The 22,597-nt window shown below is 39.9% G+C and overlaps 1 protein-coding gene and 1 pseudogene across 3 annotated transcripts in view; one reads left to right on the top strand and one right to left on the bottom strand.

Moving 5' to 3' along the window:
- Window positions 1-5,658, bottom strand: part of LOC127452562 (anoctamin-10-like) — a 105,037-nt gene extending 99,379 nt beyond the window's left edge. Inside the window, exons 1-3 of one of the 3 annotated variants that reach the window (XM_051718100.1) lie at window positions 5,437-5,635; window positions 2,974-3,208; window positions 2,286-2,436 (exon numbers count right to left, since the gene is read on the bottom strand). In XM_051718100.1, coding sequence (XP_051574060.1) covers window positions 2,286-2,424 — 139 coding nt within the window. In that variant the 5' untranslated portion in view covers window positions 2,425-2,436; window positions 2,974-3,208; window positions 5,437-5,635. Of the gene's footprint in view, window positions 1-2,285; window positions 2,437-2,973; window positions 3,209-5,436 lie in introns of all 3 variants that reach the window. The other 2 variants (XM_051718101.1, XM_051718099.1) reach the window with 2 other exon arrangements.
- A 5,795-nt stretch (window positions 5,659-11,453) lies between these two features.
- On the top strand, window positions 11,454-21,939 carry LOC127452688 (1-acylglycerol-3-phosphate O-acyltransferase ABHD5-like; annotated as a pseudogene).
- The last annotated feature ends 658 nt before the right edge of the window (window positions 21,940-22,597 follow it).

Here is a 22,597-nt window from a genome sequence, read left to right as displayed (position 1 = left end):
AGAGTGCAGCGACGACTCATCCAAGAGGTCACAAAAGACCCCACAACAACATCCAAAGAACTGCAGGCCTCACTTGCCTCAGTTAAGGTCAGTGTTCATGACTCCACCATAAGAAAGAGACTGGGCAAAAATGGCCTGCATGGCAGAGTTCCAAGACGAAAACCACTGCTGAGCAAAAAGAACATTAAGGCTCGTCTCATTTTTGCCAGAAAACATCTTGATGATCCCCAAGACCTTTGGGAAAATACTCTGTGGACTGACGAGACAAAAGTTGAAGTTTTTGGAAGGTGTGTGTCCCATTACATCTGGCATAAAAGTAACACCGCATTTCAGAAAAAGAACATCATACCAACAGTAAAATATGGTGGTGGTAGTGTGATGGTCTGGGGCTGTTTTGCTGCTTCAGGACCTGGAAGACTTGCTGTGATAAATGGAACCATGAATTCTGCTGTCTACCAAAAAATCCTGAAGGAGAATGTCCGGCCATCTGTTCGTGACCTCAAGCTGAAGCGAACTTGGGTTCTGCAGCAGGACAATGATCCAAAACACACCAGCAAGTCCACCTCTGAATGGCTGAAGAAAAACAAAATGAAGACTTTGGAGTGGCCTAGTCAAAGTCCTGACCTGAATCCTATTGAGATGCTGTGGCATGACCTTAAAAAGGCAGTTCATGCTCGATAACCCTCCAATATGGCTGAATTACAACAATTCTGCAAAGATGAGCGGGCCAGAATTCCTCCACAGCGCTGTAAAAGACTCATCGAAAGTTATCGCAAACGCTTGATTGCAGTTGTTGCTGCTAAGGGTGGCCCAACCAGTTATTAGGTTTAGGGGGCAATCACTTTTTCACACAGGGCCATGTAGGTTTGGATTTTGTTTTCCCTCTATAATAACAACCTTCATTTAAAAACTGCATTTTGTGTTTACTTGTGTTATCTTTGACTAATATTTAAACTTGTTTGATGATCTGAAACATTTAAGTTTGACAAACATGCAAAAAAATAAGAAATCAGGAAGGGGGCAAACACTTTTTCCCACCACTGTATATATATATATTTATAACTGCTTAATTAGTAAAAGTGTTTAGGGTCATTAAAGACCCGAGATATGTAATAGTGTTGCTTTTTATTTGCGCTTCCATAAATAATATTTTTATGATTATTTCACATCTATATAAGTTTACTATCACATGATATACTGTTTACTTCTTTAAGACAAATGAGTACTTTTTTCATATAAATGACTACTATTTCACATTGATTTTCTGTGTATCAATGGTGAATTATCAGTATCCCATATGTGTGTACACATACATTTTATACATGCTATTTTTACTCAGTGGCGCTGATGTTTCAGTGATTGACTTGATTTACATTTGACTTTGCTATTTGACGAAGAAGCATCGTGGAAGTAAACTCTAACAAGTACAATACATGAACATGTTTGGCTATTGTTATTTTGGTGTACTACTGAAATTAAGTTGTGCATTTATCTAGACTCAAAAAGTGCCTAAGAAAATACATATCCATAGTTTATGTGCACGTTTGTGGCTCAATATGTGTTTGACAGCCAGTTGCATCTCATACAATTTCAGTGTGGAAGTAATGAATCCTGTTATATATTTGTTGCATCATCTCTTTGCTATATGAAAAATAAAACATCAGAATATATCAAAATATATTCCATTCCATAATTTTTTAATTGTCTTGAAAATGGAAAATTATTTGAAAATTTGACACTATCTGGGCATTTAGTAGATCCATTTGTGATATATATATACTGTACGTATGGGGTCTGAAGACCCGAGTATGTAATAATGTTTTTGAAACACCCATGCATTTAAGGGTTAAGAAAGTTTAATAGTTTGAATACAATAAAATAATGTCTAGTTTGAATACAATAAAAATAGTGTCAATGACAGTCTCTATTTAACACTTACAGTGTTAGAACTATTTAAAATACTACGATACTTAAATGCTCAGTCTTTCCCAAATGGCCTTTATGAGTTTTCAGAAGTGTGTAGCTTGTCTTTGACATGAAGTTGTTCATTTGATCAGTGGCAAGTGTCTTTGAAGGCAATAAGTATGAAGCAACTAGAAAACCAGTTACAGAAGGACTGGGTTCACAAACTTTGGTGGACCAGTGGTTGAGTAACACTAACAGAGGCAAAAAGGACAAAGACTGGACTTTAAACACAGACAACCTCAGAAGGCAAGTAGATTTTTCACAAAATGTTCAGTTCCTGTCAGCCACTGTCCCTGGATATAACATGCCAGGGGTCTCACCTCCACTCTGCTGCTTGTCTCTGATCCTGTTTAGTAACCATGTCATGGCCTCTGTTTTAGTGTCATCAGCCAGCTCCAGGACCACCAGAGGGGTGAACGAGAAGACATCACTGTCAGAAACCGACAAGCCACTTTGCATTTTTCCTTATCCCTGTGTAACAGAGAGACAAAGAAGGGCAAGGAGCAAAAAAATATCATATATAAAACATATCACTCTCCTCAAATCTCATATAAAACAGCTCCAGTTACACTCAAAGTTACACTTATGCAAATGCTACAATAAGGTACATTTACATTTCAAATGGTACATTTCACATTATTACAGTTCTAATAGGACTGGTTGAAAAGAATATGGACTATACCTGCCACGCTTATGATAATATATTGTATGAAATTCACTGTCAAATATACTGTAATAATGACTGTCTTTCCCAATATACACCCATTTTGGTAGTCAAATATACAGTATATATATATATATATATATATATACTGTATATATGACTACCAAAATGGGTGTATATTGGGAAAGACAGTCATGGGAGACCGGGGCTTGTCAATGTTTTTTATAAATTAACATAAACAAAGCAAATCTGTTTAAAAATATTGTTCATTTTTAGTGCATGACACCTCATGCATTAAAGGAATAGTTCACCCAAAAATGAAAATTTTCTCATAATTTACTCACCCTCATACCATCCCAGATGTGTATAACTTTCTTTCTTCAGCAGAACACAAAGGAAGATTTTTAGAAGAATGTCTAAGCTCTTTTGGTCCATACAATGCAAGTGAATGGGTGCCAAACATTTGAAGCTCAAAAAAGCACATAAAGACAGCGTAAAAGTAATCCATACGACTCCAGTGGTTTAATCAATGTCTTCAGAAGCGATATGAGAGTTGTGGGTGTGATGGAGAGCAGGTCCCTATCACAGTGGGTGAGAAACAGGTCAATATTTTAATATAAAACAGATGTTTTATTTAACTTTTTACAATAAATTATCCTCCCTGCTCAGTCAAACTCCACTTTAACTTTAACTTTCACATTCTTTTTCTTGTATTTTTGGTGATTCACATTCCTCATGCATATCGGCCCCTACTGGGCAGGGAGAACAATGTCTAGCAAAAAATGACAAATATTGATCTGTTTCTCACCCACACCTATCATATCACTTCTGAAGATATGGATTAAAATACTGGAGTCAGATGGATTATTTTTATGCTGCCTTTATGTGCTTTATTGAGCATCAAAATGTTGGCACCCATTCACTTGTATTGTATGGACCAACAGATATTCTAAAAATCTTATGGTAGATAAAACATGATAAAAGTGCCCTCTACGGTGGAACAGTGTGCAAGAAAATGTGATAAAGTGCCCTCTAGGGTGCCCTTCCAGTGGAGAATACATGATGCAGTGCCCTCTAGGGTGCCCCATCGTGTGAGAAAACGTGATGCAGTGCCCTAATGGGCGACCTTCCAATGGAAAGATTGTGATGCAGTGCCCTCTAGGGTGCCCCTATGTGTGAGGAAATGTAGGCTGTGATGCTGTGCACTAATGTGTGCCCTTCCAGTGGAAAAAATGTGATGCAGTGCCCTCATGGGTGCCTCTATGTGTGAGGAAATGTAGGCTGTCCTACATGCTAGAAAATTAGTTGGCCTCTGTGTGCTCCTACAGTGGAAAATGCCCTCCTGGTGCCCCTGTTTTTTATTTTTTATATTTCCTTTTAAAAAACAGTTTAGTGGCAGCATGATTCTACATCAATTTCATTTCTGTTTGGAGCCAGTAAACTCATCCAGACAGTTTTTAGAATCATTAGCATGTAGAAGTTAAAAAGTTAGCATGGAGAAGTTAAACGTATCTTTAGAAAGAAAAAAAAACGTCAAAACTGTCTGGATGAGTTTATTGGTTCCAAAAGAGAGTGCAAATGAGGTAGAATCATCTCTTGGGTGGAGTACCCCTTTATTTTTGGTACAATCCTCACAAACACTCAACCACACCCTCTTTAGAATGTACAGGTGTCAGGGGGTTTAGTGCAGTCTGAGCTGTAAACTTCACATCCCACTACAATGTGTGAGGTAGGTTACATAGCAATATGTTTTACATTTAAACCAACGGAAAGATTGCAGCTTACTAAAGATGCATTACTAATATGTGTAGACTGCATTTTCTGGTTTGGTTTGTTTATTAAGCTGTATACCATGTGATGCCCAGATGCTCTTGCGTAGCATAGATTTTGAATTTATTCTATGCATGGAGATTTCCACACCTGTCTTTACTGAGACTGCCATGGTTGAACTGCTCCATGGTACTTTTAAACAGCAAAATGGTTTGCATGAGCAACGATATTGATGGAAGCCCGAATTAATCTTGCATGTGAGCCGCTCTGGGTTTGTCACGAGAGCTTGCATTTTAAGGAGTGCCTGGTTAATGCACTGATCCTGTCACTGTAGCTCGAGTTTCACGGGAAGCCCGGTTGGCGCGTGCGCATGGATAGCAGAGTGCGATTTGTCTTCAAAGTCCCACATTGTCAACCTTGTCCCACATTAAAAGCATATTTAGCACTCGTAAATTGAAATGAATGTAATAAGCTTGCTTCATCGCCTGACGGAAATGTGGCTGACATGAGAGTATTAAAATAAAGGTACATCTTAAAAAACTTTCTATATCGATATTTACACGTTGTATTGATAACATTGGTTCGTTGGTTATTGGATTGATGCATTGATCCAGATCGATGAATTGTTACATCCCTAGTGTGTGTGTGTGTGTGTGTAATAAATGGTTAAATAGTTAATAGTTCCTTGTGTGTTTTTACTACAGAGGTGTAGTAGTTATACTTAAAATCTGAGTCACATAATAAAATTGTTTTAATCTTAACCAGGTTTTGAACTGTTATCAAACTGTTAACCATAAATGCATCACGAATTTCTGCACGCTGGTGCCCCACCACATGCAGCTGGTGCCCTTTTCATTAGTTTCGCCCCTGCCCCACAGACAGCCTGAGTCCGCCACTGTATATAGGGATAAATAACCAACAAAGAACACTCTTACTGTCACGTGTCCAGGCGTAAACGCTTGTAAAATGTCATATCAATGGTAAATGCCATATCAGGCCTGAATACCGCCACTGTCATGTAAACTATGTCTACTTACAGAGTTGCACGGTCGATCAGCTGTCCGGAAAGCGAAAGAGATGTCAGCCCTGCTGTTTAAATACCCATTTAAGCCGAACGGTTGACAACTTGTTTAATTTAAAGTATAGGTCTCTAATGCACGCGCATTAGCCGGAGATCTGTAAACATAAAAGGCTTGACTTGAGTTCCTCTACGTCACAGAGACGAAAGAGCCCCCACCCACCGCACGTACACTGAACAACTGAGAAATATATTCATATGTTATCGAGACGAGTCATTTAATAATATGGACAGCTATACACATAAATGCGCTTGAAATGCTAGATATATTCGCTATAGTTACCCGCGCTTAGCCCATTATGATATAAATGAGTATTTAACATTAATTAAAATGATGTGTGCATTTAGACAATACGAGTGCACTAACACTGCACGTTTACCGCTGATAATACAATCTATGGACAGCTAGGATGTCAGCATCTATAGTTCATGTATGACGCTCAGGGTCACGTGATCAGTGACATAGACGTTCGACTTGTGTGAATCACTCTTTTGAGCCGGTTCTGAGTTGAATGGCGAATCAGTCTAACTGATCCCGCGCTTCAGTCTGAGTCGTTCGGACAACTGACTCACTCATTAAATGGGTCCGAGCATTAAGAGACAGAAACATGGCTGGGAATTCAGCGGACACGGCTAAGAGTCACCCTCTAAAGCGTTATTAATATAGTGGTAATGCTGTGTGTTGGAGTTTGTTGGTTGCGTCTGGTGTTGTTGTTTAAGTGAGTCTTATTGTTGTTGACTGTTTTCGTCTGCACCCTGTCAGTGTTGATCAAGAAAACATAATACTTGTTTCAGTATGTAATTGTGAATGTTTCAGTATTTTATTTGTGTTAATTCAGAAGATAATTGAGTGTTTTTATGCTTTCAATAGTCCTACAAATCACACATGAGCACTGTCATAACGTCCCTCCACAAATAGATACTTTTAGTAATAACATACATTAATACAATGCTAAACTTATATCTAACATATCAGAATCAGCTTTATTGCCAAGTATGCTTACACATACAATGAATTCGTCTTGGTGACAGGAGCTTCCAGTGTACAACAATACAAAAACAATAAAAAACAGCAGCAAGACATAAAAAAAAAAAAAAAAAAACTAATTATACACATATGTACAGACACACACATACATACATAAACATGGGTAGTGCAAATCTAATACAGTCTGTTATGTACAGTGCAAATGTTTTTGTTTTTTTTTTCTTCAGAGGAATGAAATGGCAGAAGAGGTTGGATGTGTTGGATAAATATAAAAAAGACTAAACTGTGTATTGCACATAGTTATTGCTCAGTGGGGCAATTTAACTGTTCATGAGATGGATAGCATTAGAGAAAAAACTGTTCCTGTGCCTGATGGTTCTGGTGCTCAATGCTCTGAAGCGTCGGCCAAAAGGCAATTCAAAAAGGTAGTGGGCAGGGTGAGTGGGGTCCAGAGTGATTTTTCCGTTTTCCTCACTCTGGAAGTGTATAGTTCTTGGAGGGGGGGGGGGGGGGTGGGTGTGTGCAGTCCGAACTGTCCTTTGTAGTCTTCTGATGTCTGATTTCGTAGCTGAACCAAACCAGAGAGTTATTGAAGTGCAGAGGACAGACTCAATGTCTGCTGAGTAGAACTGTATCAGCAGCGCCTGTGGCAGGTTGAATTTCCTCAGCTGGTGAAGGAAGTACAACCTCTGCTGGGCCTTTTACACAATGGAGTCAATGTGTGTCTCCCACTTCAGGTCCTGTGAGATGGTAGTGCCCAGGAACCTGAATGACTCCACTGCTGCCACAGTGCTGTTTAGAATGGTGAGGGGGGGGTCAGTGTTGGGGGGTTCCTCCTAAAGTCCACAATCATCTCCACCGTTTTGAGCGTTTTCAGCTCAAGGTTGTTTTGACTGCACCAGACAGCCAGCTGTTTAACCTCCCTTCTGTATGCAGACACATCGTCATCTCGGATGAGGCCGATGACAGTGGTGTCATCTGCAAACTTCAGGAGCTTGACAGAGGGGTCCTTGGCGATGCAGTCGTTGGTATAGAGGGAGAAGAGTAGTGGGGAGAGCACTATAAGGGTTAATTGTTTGATTGGCAGTCATTTGATTGACAGCTCTCTCCTATTCTCTTGACTTTAGACTGGCACAGCGTTTACTGATGTTTTTCGGTATTCATAGTCTCTTCTACAATATCCTAGTTTCCATCCACTTTTTGCGCTATTTTGTTATCGACAAAGTGAAAATGCATTAAAAAAAATGTTTGCGAAATTTGGCGTCTTCTGCCTGTTTCCATTCAAATGGCCTTTTATCGATAAAAATGGTGTGCGTGATGACGTTATGCCTAAAAAAAACACTTTGGCGCATAAACTGGTCAAACGGGGCTTTCGAACAACGCTGCCGAGCATTCATCTTGCGAATCTCCGCTCTCTTCCTAACAAAACGGATGAACTACATCTCACCTGAACAAACAAGGACCTCTGCTGCCTTGTGCTTGAAACCTGGCTGAGTGAAGCCATTCCAGACAGCGCGTTACATCTGCCGGGCTTTCAGCTGTTCAGAGTGGATTGCATCGCGGAGTTAACGGGGAAAACGAGAGGCGGTGGAACATGCTTTTACATCAATGAATGTTGGTGTACAGATGTAACAACGTTAAAGAGGATGTGCTGTCCTAATTTGGAAGCGCTCTTTATTAACAGTAAGCCCTTTTACTCACCGCGGGAGTTTTCCTCGTTTATTCTGGTGAGTGTGTATATCGCGCCAAACACGTGTTTGAATGCAGCGCTGCAACAGCTGGCTGATCAAATCACAGACACGGAACAACAGTACCCGGACTCACTTATTGTTATTCTTGGGGATTTTAACAAAGCAAATCTCACACGTGAACTGCCCAAATAAAAACAACACATCACATGCCCCACCAGAGACAGAAACATACTAGATCATTGCTACACAACAATAAAGGATGCATATCGCTCTGTCCCTAGAGCAGCTTTGGGACTCTCTGATCACTGTCTGGTTCATCTTCTTCCAACTTACAGACAGAAATTAAAATCTGCTAAGCCTGTAGTAAGGACTGTAAAGATATGGACCAATGAAGCAGAGCGAGAAGTACAAGCCTGCTTTGATTGCACGGATTGGAGTGTTTTTGAGGCTGCAGACACCGATTTGGACAAGCTCACATATACTGTGACATCATATATCAGTTTCTGTGAGGATATGTGCATTCCTACTAGGACTTATTTAAAGTTCAACAATGACAAACCGTGGTTTACAGAAGAGCTCAGGCAGCTTCGTCAGGCAAAGAGGATGCTTGAAGGGGTGTGGATAAAGTCTTGTACAATCAGGCCAGGAACACACTGAACAAGGAAATCAGAGTGGCTAAAAGAAGATACACTGAGAAGCTGAAAAACAATCAGTGAGGAGTGGCAAGAAACAACTCGCAAATTACAGGACTCCTACCCCTGACCCTGTAGTGGACCAACAACTGGCTGACGACCTGAATTTGTTCTACTGCAAATTTGAGAGGCCCAATCTCACACCCCACACCCACTCTGACCTTCACTTCACACAAACACCAACACCTCCTGCAACCCCCCTCCTGCTACTCAACCTGCACTTAAGATCTGTGAAGATGATGTGAGCCGCGCCTTTCGGAAAAAAAAGACGAGGAAAGCTTCAGGCCCAGATGGTGTCTCACCAGCGTGTCTTCGATCCTGTACTAACCAGCTGGCCCCCATCTTCACACAGATCTTCAATAGATCACTGGAGCAGTGTGAAGTTCCATGCTGCTTCAAACATTCCACTATCATCCCCATCCCAAAGAAACCAAAAATCATAGGAATTAATGACTACAGACCTGTCGCCCTGACGTCTGTGGTCATGAAATCATTTGAGAGACTGGTGTTGGCCCACCTAAAGAACATCACTGGACCCTTTCTAGATCCCCTTCAATTTGCTTATCGAGCAAACAGGTCTGTGGATGATGCAGTCAACATGGGATTGCATCATATCCTGCAACATCTGGACAGACCAGGGACATATGCAGGGATCCTTTTTGTGGACTTCAGTTCGGCTTTCAACACCATCATCCCAGCTATACTCCAGAATAAATTACACCAACTCTTTGTTCCCATGTCTATCTGTCAGTGGATTACCAGCTTTCTGGTGGACAGGCAGCAGCTTGTGAGACAGGGGAAATTCACTTCCAGCACCTGTACAATCAGCACTGGTGCCCCCCAGGGATGTGTGCTCTCCCCACTACTCTTCTCCCTCTACACCAATGACTGCATCGCCAAGGACACCTTTGTCAAGCTCCTGAAGTTTGCAGATGACACCACTGTCATCAGCCTCATCCGAGATGACGATGACTCTGCATACAGAAGGGAGGTTGAACAGCTGGCTGTCTGGTGCAGTCAAAATAACCTTGAGCTGAACACACTCAAAACGGTGGAGATGATTGTGGACTTTAGGAGGAACACCCCAACACTGACCCCCCTCACCATTCTAAATAGCACTGTGGCAGCAGTGGAGTCATTCAGGTTCCTGGGCACTACCATCTCACAGGACCTGAAGTGGGAGACACACATTGAAAAGGCCCAGCAGAGGTTGTACTTCCTTTGCCAGCTGAGGAACTTCAACCTGCCACAGGCGCTGCTGATACAGTTTTACTCAGCGGTCATTTAGTCTGTCCTCTGCACTTCAATAAATGTCTGGTTTGAAATCAGACATCGAAGACTACAAAGGACAATTTGGACTGCTGAGAGGATTATTTGTTGCCCCCTGCCCCCCCTTCAAGAACTATACACTTCCAGAGTGAGGAAAAAGGCTGGAAAAAATCACTCTGGACCCCACTCACCCTGCCCGCTAGATTTTGAACTGTTGCCCTCTGGCCGACGCTTCAGAGCTCTGAACACCAGAACCGTCAGGCACAGGAACAGTTTTTTCCCTCAGGCTATCCATCTCATGAACAGTTAAATTGCCCCATTGAGCAATAACTATGTGCAATACACAGTTTAGTCTTTTTTTATATTTATCCAACACATCCAGCCTCTTCTGCCATTTCATTCCTCTGAAAAAAAAAACCATTTGCACTGTACATAACAGATTTGTATTTGCACTGTACATAACAGATATAGATTTGTATTAGATTTCACTACGTATGTGTGTATATGTATGTATGTGTGTGTCTGTGTGTGTATGTACGTATGTGTATAACTATTTTTTATTTTTTATTACTTCAATAAATAAACGGATGTCTACCACGATTAAATTAATCACAAAGAGTGGCCATTAATTTGTTCTCTGTGCACTTGTCCATGTGCATGTCTTGATACGAGATATTTGAGTTGGCACTCCTGGAAGTGTCATGTTTGCAGCATCGGATCTGTTCTATGCCGTTAAGATCAATCCATAATCACGTACAATAAATTGGCTTTCAAGGATGCATACCTTTTCGTCATGATTAACACAGTCTAACGATTGGGGCAAATTCTATCATGTGACACTACATTTTTGCGTTAATGGCAATTTTCTCAACAAAAAGTGTTTCCAAACCAGTTTTTCGCGAAATTTGAAGTATCGACATAGAGTTTATGCGCTAGTGTTAAACGGAAAAATATTATGTCAACACTTGTGAAATTTTAGCAATAATTAGCGTTTCCATCAGCTTAATTTTGATGCGCTAAAACTTTTTCGCAAAAAATCCTTGGATGGAAACGTAGTTAGTGTTGTCTGTTTCTTGGGCAAGACAGGTAATCTTTGTCTAGCAGTAACTTTTGTTGTTGTGTTAAATAGACTCAGTGCATGGATTCATTCATTCATCTACTTACTTATATTCCTGCTTGAGCTGAACATCTACCATTACCATGTACTGTATTTCTAGGTTTAGATTTGGTCACATTACACTGTTTATGTTACTTACTATGTCAGTACATAGTACTGAGTAGTACTAATAAACAACATCTACATGTAGTTTTTATGTAATGCACATAAACAGATGTCATGGAGATGTACGTGTGCTATCTGGGATGTTATTACTATTATTATTATTATTATTAACAACAGAGTATTTACAAGAAATATGACATAATAATCGCATGTAGATGCTGTGTATTAGCATTATTTTTAATAGTATTAGTAATAATAGTATATTGTTAATTAATAATTATAACATCCCAGATAGAACACCCACATCTCTGAGACACCTGTTTTAGAGTGTTTCCTGTGGAAAGAATCACATTCTAAGCAACATCTGGTAAACATCTTAAAAAGATCAGATTTTCAAACATTCTAAATCATAAACGTCTCAAAGACATCTGCTAAATGTCTTATTGACATCCAAGAGGAAACGTCTTATAGATGTATTGAAGGTGAGCAAACAATATGTCAAAATACGTCTTCCAGATGTAAACACACACACATCAAATAGACGTCTGGGTGATGCATGTGTGCTATCAGAGATGTGTAACAAGAACACTGTGATGTAATGTGTACTTCAGTTTTCATTGTGCATGGTCATTTCTCACAAAGGGTTGAGGGTTGTTGTGTCCTCTTAAAGTAAAAAGCCAATATTGCATTTTTTTAGCACCAGTTTTGGGAATTTTGTAAAATTATCAAACTATCTTAGACTTCCCATGTTTCCCTGTTTGGTTGTTGTTGTTTTTTCCAGCTGCCTGTCTTCTGCTGTAAGTGATATTGGTTAAGAATGAGATGGTCACATTGAGTTGTGTTGTAGGTCATGGTGGATCACCAGCTGGCTGTCCTCCTGGTGCCCGACATCTCAAAGACAACTGAAGGAGGCAGAGGAGAGGATGCTGCAGTGTGAGTAACCACCATTGTGTCCTTCTCTTGTATGAGTTTAAGTCCACTCAGGCTTGCCTTCCAGAATTTAAAGGATTATTACCCTGCCCTTATACAGCTCAGATATATCAAAATCAATTAGAAGTTGACCGATAGTGGATTTTGCAGATATTGTATGACTTTCTTTCTCGCAAGTGAATGGTGACCAAAACTTTGAAGCTCAAGAAAGCTCATAAAGGCAGCATAAAAGTAATCAATACGACTCCAGAGGTTAAATCCATGTCTTCTGAAGTGATCCATTCGGTTTTGGGTCTCTTGGCTCGTGTTTGGCGCATGCGCAGAGTGCTAGATGGCGCAAGAAGTGTAATCGAGCTTGAAATCATGATAGCAAGGAGACTGATGGTGTCTAAATTTATACTGAAAAAGGAGTTATATTTTGGTGTGTTCTCACCCAAAACCGATTGGATTGCTTATGAAGACATGGATTTAACCACTGGAGTCATATGGATTACTTTTATGCTGCCTTTTTGTGCTTTTTGTGCTTCAAAGATTTGGTCACCATTCACTTGCACTGTATGGACCTACAGAGCTGAGATATTCTTCTAAAAATCTTCGTTTGTGTTCTGCAGAAGAAAGAAAGTCATACACATCTGGGATGGCATGAGGGTGAGTATGTGATATGAGAATTTTCATTTCTGGGTAAACTATTCTTTTAATCGGCTTATAGTTTTTAAAATCAATTTATTGAATGTTAAAAAAAAATCTTAGTATTTCCTTAATGTGATGCCACAGACATAGAGACTGCAAGAGTCCAAAATTAGTAAAATCCCAGATGCGTTTGTTGTGCAACCAAAATCCCAATAATAACCAGAATTTTTTTTTATTTGGTGTATATTACGGGACTTTTAATTATAAACAAGCTCAAAATACACTAGGGACTCTTATTTTAAAGTGTCTGTGCTTCCAGGTAACACAAACACACAAGGGAAACAAAACATGCACTCTTACAATCATCTTCAATGTATTAAAATAGAATCACTACAAATTAAACATTGTCATATGGGCTAATATATACTGTATACTGTATAAGCAGTAATTAATTAACAATAGATCATCATTAACCAATAGTAGATAATCAGTGATCGCTTGTCAATTGTCATATGTGTCTTTTTTGCAACATTTTGCATTGTCATGAATTAGTCCATAAACTAATTCTTGGCTCCCTTACCATGCTCTATATATAAATATTCACCAAATTAAGCTTTTTATAGCCTATATGTTCACAAGAAAAAGAGTTTTGGCCACAGAGGAACATGGAGGTTTTTTTAAAAAAAAGTTCTAAAAAGCAACTATTGGTACCAATTAATCAGTAAAACCGCTACATCGGTCGACCTCTAAAAGGAATTTTACTCATTATGTTACAAATCACACTTTCTCTGTGGATTAATGAATACCTGATTGTTTTGTCTTTTATTTTTCTCTACAGAAAGTTAGTGAGTTTTAAAGTGAACATCACTATTTGTTATGTTGTTAAAATTTAAGACAATTTATTTCAACATTAAACCTTAGCCTGACTACAATCCAGACTGTTCTGAACAAGAGATCCAACTTGTTCTGAAATTACTCTTTATTTATGAACATGAAACTTGAGCGTTGTTATTTTGAATTCCTGTGGTTAGACATAACCTTTGCAATTTTATTTTAGCTGACTTTTGTTAATTTTGGTGAGGAAATATAGATATTTGTCATACTGAATTTCCTATTGATTCAGGGATGCATTTATAAATGGCTTGTGAAGATGTGGAGGTTGCCATGTTGAGATCAAATGACCAGCTGAATATTACTTGCTTTACCTCAATAATCCCCTGTAATTTGTAGCTTTTATTTGCGTAATAAGTTAAGTAGGCTACATAAATAACAATTGTATAAGTACTAAGTTGTTATCTTTTAAGTAGAAATATGAAGGTCCTAAAAGATATATTTGCAGTTCACTAATGTAGAAATGTAAGCTGATGCTGTTAAGTTAAATGTAATTTCTCCACTCTCTTTAACTCCTATCAGACATCAAAAGCAAGTTCTTCAAGCAGTTTGTCTACATATTTGACAACAACATGGTGTGGACACTGGGGACATATGGAGAATAAGACCCCTCTGGTGTTGCTGCATGGGTTTGGGGTTGGCGTCGGTCTTTGGGCCCAGAACCTGGACCCTCTGTCTCAGCAGAGGCCCGTCTATACCTTTGACCTGCTGGGCTTCGATCAGAGCAGCAGACCTCACTTTGACACAGATGCCCAAGAGGCTGAGCTCCAGTTTGTGCAGTCCATCGAGCAATGGAGGGAGAAACTGGGCCTGGAGAGCATGATTATGCTGGGTCATAACCTGCATGGATATCTGGCAGCCTCCTACGCAATCAAATACCCTACCAGGTTTGTAAATAAAGATACAAAAGCAATTTGCACTTTATAAGTTAGTAAATGTTAGATTTTTAGCATATTGTGATATTTCTTTTAGATTCACAGTATGTGTCCAGTTAAAGCATGGTTTGTTATGGTTCTATTTTTAAAAGAATGAGTAATTAATGAAAAATGTGTAACTGCAGCACACATTGATGTCTACTGTAGATTAGAGGTCAGTACATTTATTTATAATGTATAAATAAATCCTGCATGTGCCACCTTTTCATATTCATAAAATCTCACTGTTGAGTTGTACCTGAGGACTCTAGAAACATAAAATTGTTCTCAAATCCTTCTTTATCCTTTCTGTTTTTTTCTTGGTTTCTCAATTTCCCTCAGCTTTTGTCTCTGTCAGCAGTTTGACCTCAGAATTTGATGCCAAACTGTGTCAAATTTCCTGTACCGCTGATGAGTGTTAGCAAATCCCTGAATGTTGTTTCACTTCTATGCTGCTCACAAATTTTGTACTTTGCATGTTTGGGGTAGTGTTTGACTTGTGTTTAAGCAGAACATTTTGGAGTAATCTGGGCATCTCTATTGTGGTTTATGTGAAAAACGATAGATTACGAACAATCATTGACCATCTGATGCCTATTGAAAACACTGATGGATTATTCCAAATGTTGTCCATCATTTGACAAATAAAAATCAAGAAAAGTACACAACTTATACCAAGCAAGTCAAATTTCCTTCTAACCAACTGTAAAAATGTTCTATGTTCGTGGGCAATGGAGGAGTCAGGAGACAGCGAACAGTCAAGGTCAGTCTTTATTTTCTTTCACAGTTACGGCTTATAGTCAACTCAGGGCTCTTTGTTTTGCTGGTCTTTCTCTTGGCTCGTCCCTGGTGCTCTCTCCCCACTCTGATGCTCTGGCCTTGCCTTTTCAGGACTCCCTCCGCCATCACTATAATTAGAGACAGGTGTTAGAGTAATCATAACCCAGGTGACGATCCTTACCGCTCTCCCTCTCCCGCAGACCGACACATGAACACGCCCTCCTATGCCACATACCCCCACCACCGACTCAGGCCGGGGCAACATCCGGCCTGCCCCCTCCCCCCCGATTTCTGGAGAGAAAGTCAGCCACAACCATCTGCGCCCCCAGTCTGTGGACCACCTTGAATTTAAAGGGCTGAAGAGCCAGATACCAGCGGGTGATCCACGCGTTAGTATCCTTCTTGCGGTGGAGCCACTGCAGAGGAGCGTGATCGGAACAGAGGGTGAAGGCCCACCCCAGCAGGTGGTAGCAGAGGGTAAGAACAGCCCACTTAATCACAAGACACTCCTTCTCGATGGTACTGTACTTGGTCTCCCTGAAGGAGAGCTTGCAACTAATAAACAGTACTGGCCGTTCCTCCCCTCCCACCTCCTGTGAGAGAACCACCCCCAGCCCCATCAGATGCATCAGTCTGCAAAATAAAGGGGAGAGAGAAGTCAGGTGCATGTAAAAGCAGCCCCCCACAAAGTGTTGACTTTACCTTCAGGAAAGCCTATTTGCACAACTGATCGAGTAACTTGTCAATTCGCGGCATTGGATAAGCATAAAATTTGGACACTGCGTTCACTTTCCGGTAGTCAACACAGAACCGGACCGAGCCATCGCTCTTCGGTACCAGAACTACCGGGCTAGCCCAGTTGCTGTACGACTCCTGTATTACGCCTATTTCAAGCATTGCCTCTAATTCTTGTGTTCAGGAAGACGATAGGGGCGGCTACGAACCACCACCCCTGGGGTGGTCTCAATATGGTGCCCTATAATGTTTGTGTGACCGGGAAGGGGTGAAAACACATCCGCAAAATTCTCCGGACCCCCGCAGCTCCAGCAGACAGGCCCAGACTTCACGCCCACACCTGCAGCAATGGATTCACCAGCCTGTGGGGGAGATCTGAGAGGGTTAGTGAAGGCCAGTGGGACGAATGGCCAATGGGACCAGGGAACTGGTTTTGGGGAAGGAATTCCCCATTTCCAGGGAGGAACAGGATGAGGGAAAGGGGAGGGGGTTAGAAAGGGAGAAAGAGGGAGGGAGAGAGAGACTTGTTTTTGAAACCCCAGATGAACTTTGCATAATACTAAGTTATTACTGTGGGACATGTCAGGTTTTGTTATTGTAATATAATGCTGAATTATCATCATTATTATTCTGATCATTAGATTTGCATTATACAAAAGTAATATATTTCTATCCTGTTTACTTCACAAGGAGCTTTTAATTTGACACAGAAAAGGCAATGTATATTTGACAGTTTACAATGTACCGCATTTCCTGAAACACTGTAATCTCCTGCTTTTCTGTTATTCTGTGCCGTGTTTGTAGATTTGTATAATAACTTGTAACTGTTACTAATGTTTGGAATTGCGCGAATGCTTAAACCTGCATTACTTTGATTTCAGAATGCACGTGAACTGATCTGAGAGCACTGCCATCCGCGTGAACACAGATCAGCATGTCACCAGTTTGTTCTGAATCACACACAGACCGGGTTTATCTATCTTTAAATCACAGCCTTTTGTGAATATCACATACCGTATGACCAACTCGCCATTTTTATTAATTTTGCAGCCCTGAAGGATCATGAAATTAGTCTACTGATGCGCTCTTTATGAAACTTAATGGCCAAATTAGAGCACGTTAAAATCATCACGATATTCATGATATTGGTCAATTTTACATTGTCAGCAAAATTATCTAGATTATATTGTTAATATTCGATATATCGCCCAGCCCTTTTACAGTATAACAATAATAAGAAAAAAGATAACTGTAGCGCTATAGCGCTGTAAAAGACTCATTGCAAGTTATCGCAAACGCTTGATTGCAGTTGTTGATGCTAAGGGTGGCCCAACCAGTTATTAGGTTTAGGGGGCAATCACTTTTTCACACAGGGCCATGTAGGTTTGGATTTTGTTTTCCCTTAATAATAACAACCTTCATTTAAAAACTGCATTTTGTGTTTACTTGTGTTATCTTTGACTAATATTTAAACTTGTTTGATGATCTGAAACATTTACTTGTGACAAACATGCAAAAAAAATAAGAAATCAGGAAGGGGGCAAACACTTTTTCACACCACTGTATATCCTTCCACTAGCAGCTGTTGGTCAAACGGCAGGGTAAGCTCGGGAGACTCAGCATCCATAATATCTCCCCACGACAAAAGATCCCGCAGGAGCGAGGATTGAACCCCCTTTTCAGCTGGCGGGTTAGCAGAAAGGCACAGATCATCATTGGACAATGCAGCCACGTGGATCCTCCTTTCCGAGATCTTAGCCGGCATCGCACTACAGTGGACACAACCTTGTGCGTCCTTGTGCATGCTTTACGCCCATGCATGCGATACACATCGGATGCGAATCTATGCATAATCAAAATCATAAATCCATACGGGGGAAGGTGTATCTTTTCCCTTCCCCACGGCACCTTTGGACGCAGACATGGTGAGTCAATTAAAAAACTAGCTAACCTTAACGTGATAGCCAGCACCGGAGACACTGCTAATGAAAGCAAATTTAAGTTGCTTAGTGGAAAGCAGAGAAATCCACAACAGATTTGACTGTGCTACATTCGGCAACATTATCCTTAACAGCTCACCTATGAACTGAAATTAGCGTAAACCTGGTCCTGAGATACTGTAAGTCTTCACGGTGAAGAGAGCAAGAACGCCATTTTAGGGCTTCACAGCAGTTTATATAGGAAGGGGGTGGGCTCCTTATTATCCCTGTGATTGGTCTGACCTTTGGACAGATGGGGTGTAATTGGTGCTTCCCATGTCTATCACGCCTGATGTTTGTTTTCTCGATGCAACACCTGACTTGACTTAACCCGCTGCCCACAACTAATGACAATGAAAAAAAACCCACATGAAATCCAATCTGACTGTTCAGACTAAAACGCATTAACAAAAATGTGATTTTATTTGGATTCCAGACCACCTACGAATGTGGTTTGGATCAGGCTTGTAAAAATCTGATTTTATGTGGGGGGTTTTTTCCTGTTCAGACTACAAAAACGTAGACGGATTTGTGTCAGATCTGCCAAAAATCATATTTTTTCTGCCTGTGTTAACATAGCCATAGTAGCAAATATACAAAGATAAAGTACTGTAGCAAAGATTGTCAAGAAAGACAACATTTTCTTCTTTATTTTCAGAGGTATGTTGTTGAAATACTCTGTTCTACATCTAAATTCTTTCTACTACATAATCTGCTAATTTCTTGTGGACTGGCAGAAATTCTGATAACAAAGTCTACACATTCTCTGTTCATTTATTAGGTGTTGCTATTACAAAGTTTCTCGTTTCTCATTGTGTAGAGTAAAACACCTGATTTTGGTGGAACCATGGGGTTTTCCAGAGCGACCTGACCCGGGAGACCAAGACCGACCCATTCCAGTGTGGATCAAAGCTCTGGGGGCCATGCTGAGCCCATTCAACCCCCTCGCTGGTCTCAGACTGGCTGGACCATTAGGTAAGATTTCCTCTAATCTGAGTCTGAATCAGACCTCATAAAAGTATTAATGTGAGCAAGTGAGATGGTTTAAGGCTTAAGATGTACGTCACCATTTGAGAAAGACCCAGAGAGAGATTTAATCAAGACACTGCGTTTGGAATTTCACTGAATAATTATAGCATGTCTCTTACCACAAACCACTTACCTGTTTCATATTCCTCATACTGTAAGCCCTCAGTGTTTATGCTGTAGCAAAATTGTTTTGCATGAACAAATTAACTTTGGCAAAGTCCAAGTTTTAAGTTCATAGATTAATAATAATGATTACTTCAACTTTTCCATGGTTCAGATGATAATACCATGATACTTTGTTTGATACCATGGTACTATTACTAAGTCCATACCACAATATTTTACATGGTACTCCATGGTACATGTCTAAAATACCACATTATTAACATGGCATCATGTCAAAATAATTTAGTATTACCTTGGTCCCATGCCCAGAAACCATGGTAATGCCGTGATACTTTTTGTGTCTTCCAACCATATTAATAACTCATCTGTTGTGATATTCCATGTCAATTTCTTACTTTTCCTATTTTTCACATACATTTGTTTGTTTTTAATGCCAGATATGTCCAAAAATGATGTGTAATCTGTTCCCATGAGTGCCAATTGATAGTGTAATAGATACTGTATCCCTTGGTGTGGGCACAGGGAAGAAAGGACCCAGTTGTTTGGGAGTGGTAGTTGAGTTTGTGCCTTCATAGCCAGAACCCTGGCTCAAGAGGTTTTTAAAATAGAAGTGATCAGCCATTAGTCATTCTGACTATGGGAAAGTGACACATTAGTGAAGAATTGATGATGGGATTAAACATTTATGGGTCATCCAACAATTTTGGATAGATCAATTTCAGTTGTATTTTCACTTTTGGAGTTTTTTCATATGTGTGTTTGCATTCCCCTTTAGGTCCCACTCTTGTGCAGACTGTGAGACCAGACTTAAAAAAAAAATGTGCCTCTATGTTTAATGACAATAGAGTCACAGAATATATCTACCATCTTAATGTCCAAAGTCCAAGGTACCCCATCCATCCATCCCCTTATCTCTTGCACTGACCTTTTCCATTGAATTATATTGTGTAGTCTTATACAGTCTACTTACTGTTTTTGTTTTTATTATTATTATAATAATTTTTCAGTGGTGAAACAGCTTTTAAAAACATGACCATTCCGTATGGCTGGGCAAAAAGGACCATGCTGCAGAGAATTGGCCTGATTCACAGCGGCATCCCCGTTACGGTGATCTATGGCTCACGCTCCGGCATAGATGGCCACTCTGGCAATTCAATCAAAGAAATGAGGCCAAACTCCCATGTAGAGATCATTGAGTTCTCCATTCACTGCTCACCATGCACTGGTACTCACACAGGGCTTCTTAAGAGATGTTTTGCATTGCCTTAAAGGGTTAGTTCACCCAAAAGTGAAAATTTTGTCATCATACTCACCCTCATGTCATTGAAAACAAAAGATGGTATATTGCAGAATATTCTGGCTGTTCTTTTCTCTAGCATGAAAGTGATTGTGGGCGGATGCTGTCAAGCTCCAGAAATGACCAAAAATTGTGACCTTTGGGTTGTATTCCAAGTCTTCTGAAGACATATGATAGCTTTGTGTGAGAAAAAGTCCACTTTCACTTATTCAAATTTGCATATTGCATTTGGTTACTAGACACACAAGAACCAATGTTGTTTGGCATAACTGACATCAAACCTGGTTTGACACATCTACACATGACACATTTAAATATACCCAAACTTAGATGGAGGGGAAGATATTTAGTGAATAATGACTTAAATGCAGTCTGTCCCTCAAAGCTATCACATGACTTTAGAAGACTTTACATTTACATGTATGCATTTGGCAGACGCTTTTATCCAAAGTGATTTACAGTGCACTTATTACAGTGACAATCCCCCTGGAGTAACCTGGAGTTAAGTGCCTTGCTCAAGGACACAATGGTGATGGTTGTGGGAATTGAACCAGCAACCTTCTGATTACCAGTTATGTGCTTTAGCCCACTACGCCACCACCACTCCATTTAGACTTGAAACATAGCACACAAGTTGCATGGACTGCTTTAAGGGGGCTTTTTTTGTGTGTAATTTTTAGAGCTTGACAGCATCCCCATTAACTTTCACTGTATGGAAAAGTGGACTTGGGACAATTTGCAAAATTTCTCCATTTCACAAGAAATAAAGTCACACAACGACATGAAGGTGAGCAAATGACAGAATTGTTTTGTTAAACTAGCCAATTTGGAATTAAATGGCATGTTAGTGATGGGTTTTCACAGATACTGGGAGCCCTGCTTGTAGGAGTTGTATCCCAAGTAACCTCTTACTCTCAGTGTTAGTTAGAGATTTGCATAAATTCTAATAGATTCTAGTGTTGGATGACAAGCAGTCTTTAAAAAGTACACATTTTATTTGCTTGAATTATCAGGAAGTCCAACAAAGCTGTCAAGTAAAACTCTTGCAACATTTTACATCCCAATCAATGGTGGTGGTTGAATAAACACCCACATTTTAAATAACACAATTCCAATACATGGATTGTTGAATATTCTTGGTGAGTGTGTACCTGTACCTTACTCATGTAAAACTTCCCATTGACCTATATTGGTTTTAGGCCATACGAGGTGCAGGGCACTATGTTTATGCTGACCAGCCAGAAGACTTCAACCAGAAGGTTCTTCATGTCTGTGAAACACTGAGCTGAAGGGTGATGATGAAGGTCCTTCCCTTCTGGAACTATATCATCCCAAACATGGCATTCATGGCCTCCTTTATGATGCTAGGTTCATGTCAACCAAATCTTCTTTGTGGCATCCTGAATTTGTGATGGATCTGTTTGAAGCTGCTGGGTTTGGAAACCAGATGTTTGTTTTTGCACCACTACTGATTTTTTATTTATTTTTTGTGCCACATAAGTCTGCATGTAACATAATTGTGATGATATAATGAAGTGAAAACAAGCAAACTGTATGTGAAAACATTTCCGATTGTGATATATAAGGGCTGTCAATTTAACATGTTTATTAAGCGCAATTAATTATAAAGAAAACGACACAGTAAAATATGAACACAATCAATCAGGCTCCCTCATCCGTATGTACAGGTGCATCTCAATAAATTAGAATGTCGTGGAAAAGTTCATTTATTTCAGTAATTCAACTCAAATTGTGATACTCGTGTATTAAATAAATTCAGTGCACACAGACTGAAGTAGTTTAAGTCTTTGGTTCTTTTAATTGTGATGATTTTGGCTCACATTTAACAAAAACCCACCAATTCACTATCTCAAAAAATTAGAATACATCATAAGACCAATAAAAAAAACATTTTTAGTGAATTGTTGGCCTTCAGGAAAGTATGTT

Source organism: Myxocyprinus asiaticus, chromosome 15 (genome assembly GCF_019703515.2).
Source record: "Myxocyprinus asiaticus isolate MX2 ecotype Aquarium Trade chromosome 15, UBuf_Myxa_2, whole genome shotgun sequence".
Lineage (NCBI taxonomy): Eukaryota > Metazoa > Chordata > Actinopteri > Cypriniformes > Catostomidae > Myxocyprinus > Myxocyprinus asiaticus.
This window is presented reverse-complemented; position numbering and strand designations above follow the sequence as displayed.